The sequence below is a fragment of the Copadichromis virginalis genome, linkage group LG14 (assembly GCF_057382275.1).
Source record: "Copadichromis virginalis isolate Kocher_CV1m ecotype Utaka linkage group LG14, C_Virginalis_male_GT1.1, whole genome shotgun sequence".
In the NCBI taxonomy this organism is placed as follows: domain Eukaryota; kingdom Metazoa; phylum Chordata; class Actinopteri; order Cichliformes; family Cichlidae; genus Copadichromis; species Copadichromis virginalis.
Genome location: NC_140631.1, coordinates 34,780,448 through 34,793,690, shown reverse-complemented (window position 1 = coordinate 34,793,690; position 13,243 = coordinate 34,780,448). Strand labels below are relative to the sequence as shown.

General features: G+C 37.2%; 1 protein-coding gene across 5 annotated transcripts in view; it reads left to right on the top strand.

The window, feature by feature from the left end:
- Nucleotides 1–2,988, top strand: part of LOC146694439 (cell adhesion molecule 2-like) — a 157,148-nt gene extending 154,160 nt beyond the window's left edge. For all 5 annotated transcript variants that reach the window (XM_085430612.1, XM_085430614.1, XM_085430613.1 and 2 more), the window contains 2 exons: nucleotides 855–977; nucleotides 1,086–2,988. In XM_085430612.1, the coding sequence (XP_085286738.1) occupies nucleotides 855–977; nucleotides 1,086–1,204 (242 nt within the window). In that variant the 3' untranslated portion in view covers nucleotides 1,205–2,988. The remainder of the gene's footprint in view (nucleotides 1–854; nucleotides 978–1,085) is intronic.
- The last annotated feature ends 10,255 nt before the right edge of the window (nucleotides 2,989–13,243 follow it).

Genomic DNA, 13,243 nt, shown 5'->3' with positions numbered 1-13,243 from the left:
GATCATTCTATCCATTAACATGCAACCAAATTCAGTTAATTCAGATTAAAAAAAAAAAAGAAAATTCAGAGTTTGCAGTGCCTGCTTGTGAGTTGATGAAACAATCGTGGTGGTCTATTCTGCATGGAGTTTAATAAACTGCATGTTGCACAGCTTCATCCCTCTTTTTTTTTTGAACGTCCCGCACGCTGGGATTTTAAAAATGAGGGTTGCATTCGTTACCAGCAGAGTATAACAAGGTTTGTAGAAACATCGCCGCAATCATTTCCCAGGGTCACTTTGGAAAACCGAGCACAAGCCATAACCATTCATCAGCCTGAGATAATGAGAGCGCACAAGGTGCACAGTAAAGACACAGCCACTCACAGTTTATCACAGGACCGGCACAAAGGCATGCTCCTGCCTGGGAAACCCTCTGTCTGCTTTCTGCCCAGAGGATGCACAGTGTTAAATAATGCTTATTTAAAAACCTAGTCCTGAGCATTATGAAAGTAGTGCTAGGAAAACAGAAACATGAAAGACAGAAAAAAGGAGGATAATGCCAAGCTTTTTAATTGTATAGAGATTTGTGGTATTTCCTAAGATTACTTTTTTTCTTTTTTTAACAACTGTTCAGGTACTTCAAAGCAGTCGTTTCAGGTTGTTCTAAATCTGACAGAAGCTCATCTGCTACTCTTGTGCTTTGTTCACAAGTGTAAAAGCAACATCTGGATTTTTTCAGGTTATTTGCAGCAAAATACCTTTAATGCTGTTTAATAAACACCTACAGCTGCATTGACAGTAGAAGCTTCCAGTTGTTAAGTTATCATTCCTCCACTTTTTCTCATCTCCTCTCTCTATCTGTTGTGTTTCAGATCCTAATGCTTTAGGACAGCATGGACCTGACCACGCTTTAATCGGCGGAGTTGTTGCAGTCGTGGTCTTCATCACCTTGTGTTTGATAATAGTCCTTGGACGATATCTGGCCAGACATAAAGGTAAAAGAGGTCTCCTGAACTGCTCTGAATATCACTTTGCTTGTTTGCAGTAAATGAATATGTCTTGCACTCTCTAGCTGGTGGATAACTTGCTTTTTATGTCTGCAGGGACATATCTAACACACGAGGCCAAAGGAGCAGAGGACGCCCCTGACGCTGACACAGCCATCATCAATGCTGAAGGAAACCATGTGCATGCAGAAGAAAAGAAAGAGTACTTTATTTAGACTTCTTTTTCCTCACTTCTTTCATTTCATGACAACCTTTGACAGCAGACGTGCAATTTTAAGCTGTCTCAGACTCACTGCATTGTCTTTTTTAATTTATTGTTCTGTCTTTTTTAGAAAGCAATCATGCTTAGATATGCTTGTTTTCAAAGCATTCACTAACAAAATAGCCTTCGTCTTTTGTAATATAATCCATGTACAATTGGATTATGTCCTTTTCAGTTTTTCTGTGCCTAAATGCTGTACATTCTTCTGCATTTCTTTCATTGCCTGTATTTTTCTCTACTCTTTCTTACGTTACCTGTTATACAACCTTTTGCAGATTTTTAAAATTCAGAAGTAACAACAGTAATTTTGTTCTCCAACTCAACTCTCAGCATTTGAAAAGGTTTTTCTGTAGGAGCAAAATATGTTAAATACATCAGTTTTTAAGGATTACATGATTGGCTTGGATGTTTCCCGGAGCTAACCCTCCTCAGACATGCCGCACACGTTTAGAGCATCTTAAAACAGATCAGATACTTTAACAAACACAAAGCAGAAGCACAATCTGAGTGATTGTCTCGAGATGAAATAATCGCCCTCTTAGCATTGTCTGTATATTCCTGCACTGATTTTTTTTTTCCCTTTTTGTTACACTGTTGATTTATAACCAACAAAGAACAAGTTAGAAAATTAAAGCACAAAGTCTGAGGACTATTACAGAGGGGAAAAAACATCAACTGCTTTTTGTCTCAGGATTCAATATGAGTCTAGATGGAGAGATGGTGTCAGACATGTGAAGAAGACTTCAGTTCAATCGCAGTTATTGTTGTGGATGAAAAACGTTTCCTTTTTGTTGGCGATTTGTTGTAATATCCAAACTGAATGAGTGGAACCTTGTGTCGGTTCATTATTTATGTTGAGTTTTATTGAACAACTATGCTAAATGTGTGGATATTGCTGTAAAATACTTTGCTAACGTGAATATTAGTGACCAATATTGTTGAATCTTGGGATCCCTGACACATTGCAGTTTGTATATTAGCATATACAGCATTTAACGGTACTTCACAGATCTTTCATGTTTTTCCATTTCTTTCCAATTTTGTTTTGCCCGAAGGCATGTAAATAATATGTAAGTATTCAATTTTAGTAAAAGGAAGAAAAACTCTGGTTATAGCCTTTAATTTCAGGTCATATGAGTTCCAGTCACTTCGAGGACAGCGTTTTCACATTTTTGAAGATTTCTTCAAACAGGGATTCTAATGAAATGCTTAAAATGTTACAAAAAAAAATCTGGGTAAAAATATATGTATTTATTATTATTATGGCTGATTGACTTTCTTATATGATACTATATTGATTGATATTATTGCTGTTATTATGAAGTAGTTGTCTGACATTAACTTTTCCATTTTTATTTCTGTAAGTTCTCATAAAAGAACAATACAAGGATCACCGTTATGGCCTTTGAGTTTGCTGCAAACAGTACTAATGACATGTTTAGGCATTGGTGAATCAAACATCCCCTCACTGTATATAATCACTGTATCAAAGACATTGAACCACATTGCCAATGCTCATACATGTTACTTTGTTAGTTCAGTATGATCCTATAAATAACTCATTTTGTACAGATTTAAATTGCTGTAATTAATTTGCTTTTTATGGGGGATGTGTGAGGTTTGCTTTTTTTCACAGTATTGAATATTCATTTTTCAACTATGCCACTGTAAAATGAAAAAAAAAAAGATGCGAAAAAAGAGAGATGAAGTGCGGATTAAAAAATGAACAACTTGAAAGATGTCCTTTTGTTGTTACTAAATTTGCACCTTGAAGCGCCTTGCCGTGATGAGTTGGAGCGCTATTACCTGCACTCAGTGAATCAGTCCACGTAGCTGCCGCTGAGCGAGAGAAGCATATGTGGTAGGCAGTGCTGTGACTTAAGTTGCACTATAATTGATATTCTATACTACTATAGTAACTGTTAAGTATTACTTGCCTTTAGTGTTAATAATATATGCAAAGTGTCTGACTTGTAGAAAGATTAAAAGTCCATGAAGCTCCTCGGGAAGATTGCCCGAGGCATTTAGCTTCAACTCATGATTTGTGCATTAATACAGGGCGACAAAAGGAACACTTAAGTCTTCCCAAATTCCTCCGTGTCTCAGTGGACCTGAGTTTGTTATGCTTCAAGTGGCTTCAGGAAGCTACTCGCAGACACCCACACAGCAGGCTGCTGTTGCCCTTGTTTTAACAAATTAGACAAGAAGTAGGTTGGGTTCGGTCAAGGATGCTGAAATGCAGTTGATTGCTTTAAAAGTGAAGAAAAATTCTAATACTTGAGATGAAACTTTATTTAAGCCAGTAGCCAGAGAAAAACGAAATAAATATTCTTTTTTTTCCTAGTTTTAAGAAGCTGTTACAGTTGAGATAATTGTAGAGTTAAAGCATGTGCCGCAGATGTTGTGTTTACTTTTGTGAAACATAGAAGAGTCGTATAAATCACAGATATATTAACTGATTGATTGATGTGCGTTACCGCCATTCATGTTCACTTAATTACTGGAAACAGTCATTTCTGTGGGATAAATATTTACTATGATATACATGAAACCAAATGATATGCCTTTGAAATACCCTGAATATAAGCAACATATATTATTACATATATCCATATTATTTATTTAAATATGGCTCAATGTATATCTGCAGATGAGAATTAAAAATTCAGCACCCTACCAAATCTACACTGAAACAAATTTTCATTTTCATAGCCTACATTTAGTAATATATAACAGACAGCGTGCCGTAGCAATTTAGAAAAATACAAGAAGACACCTTTAATGGTCCATTATCACTGCTTCAGTGACACAGATGTACTCTTGAAATGTGAGGACGAGACGATAGCCTTGCACAGATTACTGAGCTCATATTAAATGTCTCAGCATCCTTAAAGGGAGATCTCGTTCCAGGACACAGGACCCAAGTCATTACGATCCTCTATTCTTTAGCTCCCATTGACCTTGAGCATAATGTTGCTTCCCAGCAGACTAATGTTGCTATTATCAACACACTGTCCGACCAACCATCTGCCTGCTTCACACAACGCCCGGCTCCCCCTCTCCTCGCACACAGACGGTTCCCAATGCTCACTTCATAATCATTACCACCAAAAGCCCAGCCAGTTCAAATAAACATCAGCTCCCACTATTGCACCCCTTCACATTATTAAAAGCTCAGTGCTTCATTAAGCTATGTAAATTGAGATAGACTGTCTTGAATAATGCCTGGCAGAAAATAATGCTAAAAATCCATCATCATTTAGTAACTGGATATCAAGAAGGCAAACATTTATGTGTAATAGTAAATTGTGAGTTGGGAAATGGATTTTCGCTTTACCCTTGAAATGCGAGACCCATACCCTGGGCAATGTAACAATCACAGCATGACCTCTGAGGAGGCCTTGTAAGTCTTACTAAACTGAAGAAACTGATCCCCACTGTACCCTGTAGGCAGGGTCCATATCAGCTCACAATAAGCGCTTATCATAGCAGAACAGAACTGTCTGACAAAATTCTTCAGGGACAAACGGATATCTTAAAAACACAACACTTAAACACATTGGGCCTACATACTGATTTTAAATGTCAAAAGTTATTCCTTTAGTTAATAGTCATTACAAGTTTCATTTGTGCATTTGTGTGTTATTCATGAGTGTTAAGCTTCTCTTTTTTTTTTCGAGTTTTATTATCAAGGCTCTGGAAGAAAAGTAAAGTTTTTACAAAAACATGAGCCCCGCTGCTGTCAACATATTTTTTTGTTGTTGTTTTTTTCCTTTTCATTACACAATTCTGCTGTAGATTAGTGACAACTGGCAGAACCATTGAAACAAGGGGCATAAAAATCCCTCCAACCATAGCACAAATAATGGTCCTTCTCTTGGATTAACAGTACAACGTTTTATGCAAAAATAACAGTTCTTTCACTTGTTTTCACTATCCAAGCATGTAAATTGCCTTGTGTAATTCACAGGGCGATTTGCGTAGGAAGCAAAAGGATAAAAGGATTTCAAAGATGGGGTGTGGTGCAGTATGCTTAACAGAGGTGATGGAGAAGTGTTTGTCCTCTGGATCATGTTTTTAATTACAGATTTAAAAGGTATTAGTGATTCTGCAAAGTAGCCTGCTGATTCATGCAAACATTTAGTCAGTGCTGTACTTACAGATACTTTAACTGTGACATCTCTCATATTGCTTTGTAGGACAAACGGTGTGGAAGAGTTAGCTTATAATTGTTGCCCTGCAGCTAAAGGTTTGGTATAAAAGATGAAAAGCAGGATATTTTTCAATATTCTGCTTTTTATTTTCAGTCCTTTGAATAGAAACTCTGTTATCACTGGCCATAGAAGCCTGGGATTGCATTGTTTGTGCAAATGGATTTTGTCTTTGATTGACAGCTCACTCTAATGGAGAATCGGGAAGAATCATAATAGCATGTTTACAGCACTGCTGCTACCTTGGAAAATGGCCCATTGCAGAAAATTCTCACAACGATACAAACTGTAGTTACCGGTAATCTCCTAGAACATTATGGATTTGTCAAAATACCCACAGCTAGATTATTTTAAGGTTTTCTCACATATCTATAAACAGGTTTGTGTTGTTTTTGTAAATATAAAGGGAGTACAGGTTGAGCACAGCTGAGGCTTCCTGTAGCCCCATTTCACTTAACGTTTACACCTCATGAGTATCTGTACTGCATCGGAGAGCTATGGGATATTGTCTTGAGATGTGTTATGCCTAATCATATTTGATGAGATTAAACAGATCACTCACGCTTCTAGTTGTGACAGGGCCGAGTGGAAGTTAGAACGAGTCAAATGATCTGGAACAAAGAACATGAGCTTGTGTATCCCCCCAGATGCATCACCATGCCATTAGTCTAGATGAATGTGTACAGTCAGACACAATTCCCTTGTTTGCTGCATGAGGGCTTCCACTTTGTGAGGCAGTAGCTCTGCTGTGCGAATCAGGCCACATGCAGGTCCATGGATTGATGACTGAAACAGGGCTACCCACTGTATTTTAAACTCATTCATCCACACTGACTCACATTCTCTGTGGTGCATCTTTAAATAGCCTTCCCTGGGATTGTCTGCCTGCCAGTTGATTAATTCTATATTGCATGTGCATGTGTGTGTGCGTGAGTGTGTGCGTTTGGTTTAATTACAACAAACTTTTCTGAATTGTTTAGGTGAAATTTAAATCATGCAGGCACCCGAGAATACACAAGCCAGCCTTGTTCTGGTTAGTCTTTTGGGGCGGGGGGTAGGAGAGGGTTGAAAGAGGAGAGTTGTTGAGTGTTTGGTGGTGGGGTGTAGTACTGTACCTGTGGCATAAGGTATGCAATAAATAGCTTGCCATCTGTTTGGATTTGAACACTTGAGATTCTTCCAAGAAACTCACCAGAGACTTAATTAAAGTTGGAATATTAGGAGCGTGAGACTGACGTTCCACTAATAAAATGACAGCTAGAGGAAATTCTTGAATTAGTTTAAAACAGATATTCTTTTTTTTTTTTCTTCAAAATAAAAAAAGAAAACTGTGACTGTAAGGGAAGCGTTTCACCTTGTAAATTATTCCAATCGTTTTGATGATTTTTTATGATTCTAATCTCCATTTATTAAGGACATCTGCTCTTTCCATCAAATAGGCACATTTAATGAAGACACAGGAAATGATGTATGTTCATACAAGTAATATGTTGAATACGGAAGCGCTGCACTGTTGGTTAAATGAGTGATTAGCCAGTTAATCGGTGGATAAAGAACAATATTTGTCATGGAAAGATGATGTGCTTTAAGTTTATTGTCTCTTAAAAAAGGGGCTACTGCTAAATAAATCAAAATAAATATTCGATATGCTTCTGAAGGCAAATAAATATTTTATCAAAAGCAACAGTGAATAACTTTTCTGAAAACTACACATAAACTATCCAGAACCATTCTCATAACCTTGTGTTGCTCAAACAATGGTTGCACCTCTGTCATTGCATACGTACTTGTATTTGTTCAAATCACTCCCATGACAAGAAAATAACTGTTAATTTTTCAGCAATTTGTTTGGGCAGGAAAATCCAAAAGCAATGCATAGTCTTTAATTTCATCAAGAGTATGGTCCTCCATACAAGAGAAGTGGGGTTTTATAAATGAAAAAATGAGAAATGTTCATATTTTTCAACTACCTAATTAAAGAACATATTGGCTATTATAAATTTTCATCTGTATATTGCATATTCTAAATTTCTTGTGCAAATTGCAACCCTTTTCTAGTAAACACATGATATTAATCAATACACTATAACATACTGCAGTTCTTACAAACTGTGGTACCTGCAGACTGCCAGCTGTCTGGATGTAGGTGGACATGAGATGTTGGCATCAGCCTCAAGGTCCTCCTCTCCCTTCCCCAGTTGTTCTTTTTTCGGTTTAAGCAATAATACAATAGGACATCAGATTGGATGATTTATTTTTATTTTACACTTAGCTTTCTATTTTTAAGTCGGGATTTTAATTAACCATGTTGTAATGATGGCAGAACGCGGAGCACATTAAGTTGTGAATGATCTTCAGAGAGTGTGAAATTGGGTGGTTAAGTCAGAAAAGCTTTAATTGTACAGATAGCGATTTAGAGTGGAGACTATTTTAACTGAAGTACTGTATCTATTGTTTATTTAGAAGCTGTGCAGCCGTACAGAATGCCATTAGTTTTTTCTGACTAATGACCCAGCAATCAATTTTACATTTTTAATTTTAGGTTGTTTTTTAGGATGCACAAAATCACGGTTATCAATTTGCTCCTTGTTGTCAAATCCACCAGCACAATAAAACTTTCGAAAGTTTCCTACAAGGAATACATTCGTATGAAAAAGAAAGTGCACAATTTTTAAACTCTTATGTATCGGGATGTTAAATAAATAAATAAATAAATCATCTGGTCTTTACCAGGTTAAGCATAACTTTACTGTTTTCATAGGAATGAAGAGGTTAAGTACTGATCATCAGCAAGTGTGACCACTTCTATAATAGCAGAAGTTTTAGCACTTTGCTGGGATGGGTTATAAGACCATTTCGACACTATTTAAGGTCCATCATTCTACAGTAATAAAAAATAATTCACAACTAGAAAACATTCAAGACAGTTGCCAGTCTTCCCAAGACTGGATGCTCATCCCAATGTGAGACAATGCAATAAACAGGATACTGCAATCCCCAATAAATCCCCAGTAGCTACATTTCAGACTGTACAGGCCCCAATTAGCATGTCAAAGTTCATGATACTAAGGTTAGAAAAAGGCTGTAAGTATGGCTTGTTTGGAACAGTTGGCTGGAGAAAGAGGGACATGGGAACATGACTTTGGTTTGCAAATTACCATCTGAACAAGACTTGTAGGGCAAGGTCGTCTGAACTGTGACCAAAGTAGAGATTTTGGCCATAATGCACAGCTCCACATTTGAAAAGAGCAATACACAGAATATTAGCATTAACACTTCATACAAACTATCAACCACAGTAGTATACGACTGACTTGGGTGTGTTTTGCAGCCAAAGGACCTGGGCACCTTGCAATCATTGAGTCAATCATGAATTCTTCTGTATATCAGAGTATTCCAGAGTAAAATGTGAGAATCGGGTTATGTAACAGACCACAACCCTAATGAAATGACCTGGTGAGAGCTTCACAAAAATAAACACAATGAACTAAAGTAATGCTGTAAAAAAGAATGGGTCAAAATACCTTTATAAATAATATAAATCTTTTAAATAAACATTTCCTCAACTATAGTGATGCCTAATTTGTAAGAGACTGACAAAATCATGCAGAAAACTACTTTAAGTTACTGATAACCATGGGTCTACTAATTCAAGTATCGCTTCTGCATCTTATCGCAGTTTTTGTTAAATAAGTGGTGATACAATGTAATATGTCATGTATTTTTTGTTTATCTGAGGTTGTGTTTGAATAATTTTACAACTTAATAAGGGCCAGGTTTTTAGAATAGAAAGATGGTATACTATCTTTTTCACATGACTGTGTTTCTCATATTTCCACTAGACGGTGCTTTAATGGAAGGGAGTAATCATGGAAAAAGACATCTGCTACAAATCTGGATCTGTATCAATGCATTTTGCAAAGATAAATAATACCTGAGACTTGGTCGGGAGGCAGCCTAGTACATTTTAAGTGTGTAACATAGCTTGTTTTGATTTACAATGTGGTAGGTGCTAAATAGCGCATACAAAATGAGTGGAAGGACCAATGAGATATCTAAAGCTTAAATACTTCCAGTACAAACCAGTTGTCTTTATGATGCCAGTCAGCTTGATGGTAGGCCTCAGGGATTACTCCAGACAGACAGCTCAGTAAGACAATTGATTAAATAGTAGTGAGAAGAGAGAAAATGTTTAATTCAGCCATATTTAGTATTCATGGGATGAAGAGCCATACAAGAGTTCACCTTGAGGGGTCATCAGGAGAGCAGGTCCAGAATCCCAAAGAGCAGCTAGGCCAAGTTTCCACATAACATTTGAAAACACAACTGATTGTGTTTTTAATTACTTTGATTGTCAAGTTTACTTTAGCTGAATTGAAAATGGTAATGCAACACGCACTGAATTGACAAACTGATATGCTGTGAAAAGGAGATCAGTTGTGCAGCTCTTGTGACATTGTGATAGATTTACCAGAATAAGAAGTGCTGAACCTCAAGCAGAGGATATAAATTAATATTTCGCACATATTTAACCTCTTTCATCATTACAGAAAACTTAAGCATTCAGAAATATACCATCGATTATCTTACAAAAATCTAGTAAAAGACTACCCAAATAATTTAAGTATATTTTAGTAACTATAATTCACCGCTTATTGCATCACATTTATAATCTCACAGTAAAACTAATGTTAAGGAAAACAGTATGTGTCACACTGCATGTGAATAGTGAATAGTGTATACAGAACAATGTAGTATGACACCGCTATGGTGTACATCTGTTTCAATATTGCAAAGACTCATAAGCAAAAGTTTGGAAATTTTTTACTTCTAAACCTTCTGTTCGGTGTTTTCTGCCTCACACAATTTAAAAGAATACTATTTCTACTCGCCTGACTCCTGTGAAAGAGTGCCAGCTACAGACATGATGAAATCCCTGTGTTAAAATACAAAACCATGACGTTAAAAACTAATTCAATTATATGCATGACCAGTTCAATAGACCTACAGAATTGAGTTATTGTCTGAAATGATGGGAAAAAAGAAAAATACTAGTAAATCATGAGTGAATGAAGTGTAAAGTAAAAATTATTTTCACAAAGAGTTGCCAAAAAAGGCTTCAAGAACAAGGCATAATGGTTACTGCAGTAATCTTCCAAGCTATTTGCTCTTCATCAACAAGAGGTGCATAATGTGAATCTTCAAAGGTATTTTATCATTGCTATAGTGGCTATAGTGAAGAGGAAAACAGTGTAGGGGTGAGGTAGGGCCAAAAACAGCATAGTGGAAGCTTTTTTGAAGTCTAGTGTATATACATACAGAAGGCATCTGTTGTATAACTTCTCTGAATCATAATAAAAAAGCATTAGGCACTGCTTTGAAGGAATAAACATTAAAAATGCCAACAATATTCTTGTTTCTTACTGAATAGGCAGAATTATTCAAATTAAGGCCAGATTTTTGGGGTTTCGATTGACAGCTCATTGCATCAAACGTGGGATTTGAATGTATCAGTGAAAAGTCAATATGAGTGTTAAGCTTCATGATGAGAACCAGGAGATTCCAGAAATCTTGTCTGAGGGTATGAGAGTCTTCAAAAGCAACACTGATTGATTTTAAGGTTAAAAGTCTGATCATGATTCAGCTTGTAAGCGTCGCATTAGAGATAAAAGTACACAGCCATCTCACCAGTAATCTTTGCCATTTAGTTAGAGTCTACCTGCCATTTATTTAATGTGGAAAGCATTAATGCCACAGAAGAATAAAACTCTATGAGGAAAGTAAGTGGAGGGAAATAAATGCCACCATCGTCCCAGCCTTTGTGTCTGCAGTTTTGTGACACTGATGTTAGAGTCGCAGAGGCTCCAGAGAAAGGAAAGTGCCCAATAAATTTGCAGATCTGAAGAACTTTGATCTCTTGAACTGTCTCCTTTACCATCCATCCATCCATTTAATGCCTTTTATCTTGGTCCAGGTTATGGGGGCAGCAGTTTAAGCAGACACTAACACCTCTTTCTCCCCAGCCATCTCCATCGGCTCTTCCGAGGTTACACCAAGGCATTCCCAAGCCAGCTGTGAGATGTAATCTCTTCAGCGTGTGCTGGGTTCCCCCAGTAGGATACAAAACACATCACTTAAGTGTGATCACCTTACCGTAATGTATTCCTTTCATCCATCTTTTTACTTCTGCTTATTCATTTCAGGGTCAGTCGGGGGCTGGAGCCTATCCCAGCTATCATAGGGCAAGAGGCAAGGTGCACACTGGACAGGTCACAAGTCTGTCTCAGCACTTTTCCTTTCAGTTGATATCACTTCAAGTTTATTTATAAACCATTAATTCTAAGTTGTTTCCTCAAGGTGTTTTAAACTGTAGAAGAGAAAAATCCAAAAATCTGACAATCCCCTATGAGCAAATGCTTTTCGACATTGCTTTTCGACATTGAGAAAGAAAAGCTCCCTGGCAGAACGAGACTCAGTGAGGGGCAGCCATGTGCGTTGATCGGTTAGATGTGAGAGGAAAGAGAGAAGAAAAAAGGCGAGCTTAGCTAGGCAAGGATGAAACACAAACTATGAAAGCAGATAAAAGTTAGGGACATGCATTAGTGGAACATAAACACATCAGAAGTGAACTGTGTATCACAAGTCCCAACAAGTTCCCTATGCAGCCTGAGCCTAGAACAGCATAACTAAGAGATGGTTCACTGTCACCTGATCCAGCCCTTCCTATAAGCTTTATCAAAAAGGAAGGGGTGAAGCCAAAGCGGGAGTTGGCCCACAGGAGAGGAGTCTAATAGCTGAAAGATATCCCTCCCATTCTACTTTTAAAGCTCTAGCAACCATAAGAAAGCCTGCAGTCTGAGAGCAAAGTGCCGTAGTGGGATAACATGATGCTGGGGTCTTTAGGACATAATGCAGCCTGATAATTCAGGGCTTTACATGTGAGAAGGAGGATTTTAAATTCAATTCTGAATTCAACAGGGAGCTAATGTAGATAAGCTAATATGCGAGAAATAAGATCTTTTTTCCAGTCTCCGTCAGTACTCTCGCTGTAGCATTTTTGGATCAACTGAAGGCATTTCTCCCAGCTCTTAGAACAGCCTGATTAGAAGAAATTACATAAACCGAGTTGAGAAGTAACAAATTCAGCATCACTATGAGATGGGATGATTCTAATATCAGCGATACTGTGCAGATGAAATAATGCAGTCTTCCATATTTATTTAGTGCACACATTGCAGGACATATCCTTGTCAAAAATGCCTCCAAGGTTCCTCACAGCAGAACTGGAAGCCAAGGTAATCCCATCCAGAGTAAGGATCAGGTTAGATACCATGTTTCTAAGAATTTTAGGGACAAATGAAATAATCTCAGTCCTATCTGAATGTAGAAGTAGAAAATCGCAGGCCACCCAGGTGCATTCAGGTCCACTGGGGCAATTTTTGCTATTTTGCTTTTGTGCACTGCCAGAAGTAAAATGAAGCAATCAAGGTGCCACTTAGAAGACTTGCAGCTTTAATTCAAGGCACTTGAGAAAAATATTTCCTTTATTTTATAGGCTTTACAGCAATTTAAAATTTGTAATTAAATAAGTGGACATATATAATGCATCCCATTATATTAGACAAGGTCATTTTAAATGTTGAAATTGTTTTAACATATCAGCTGCATACTCTTTGTAGCCAATAAATGACTGAAGTTTAAAACCCACTGGAAACACAAAATGCATTTTCCTACCTTAAAATGCCTCATGCGGTATTTCTTGCAGTTTCTGCTGCTTGTTT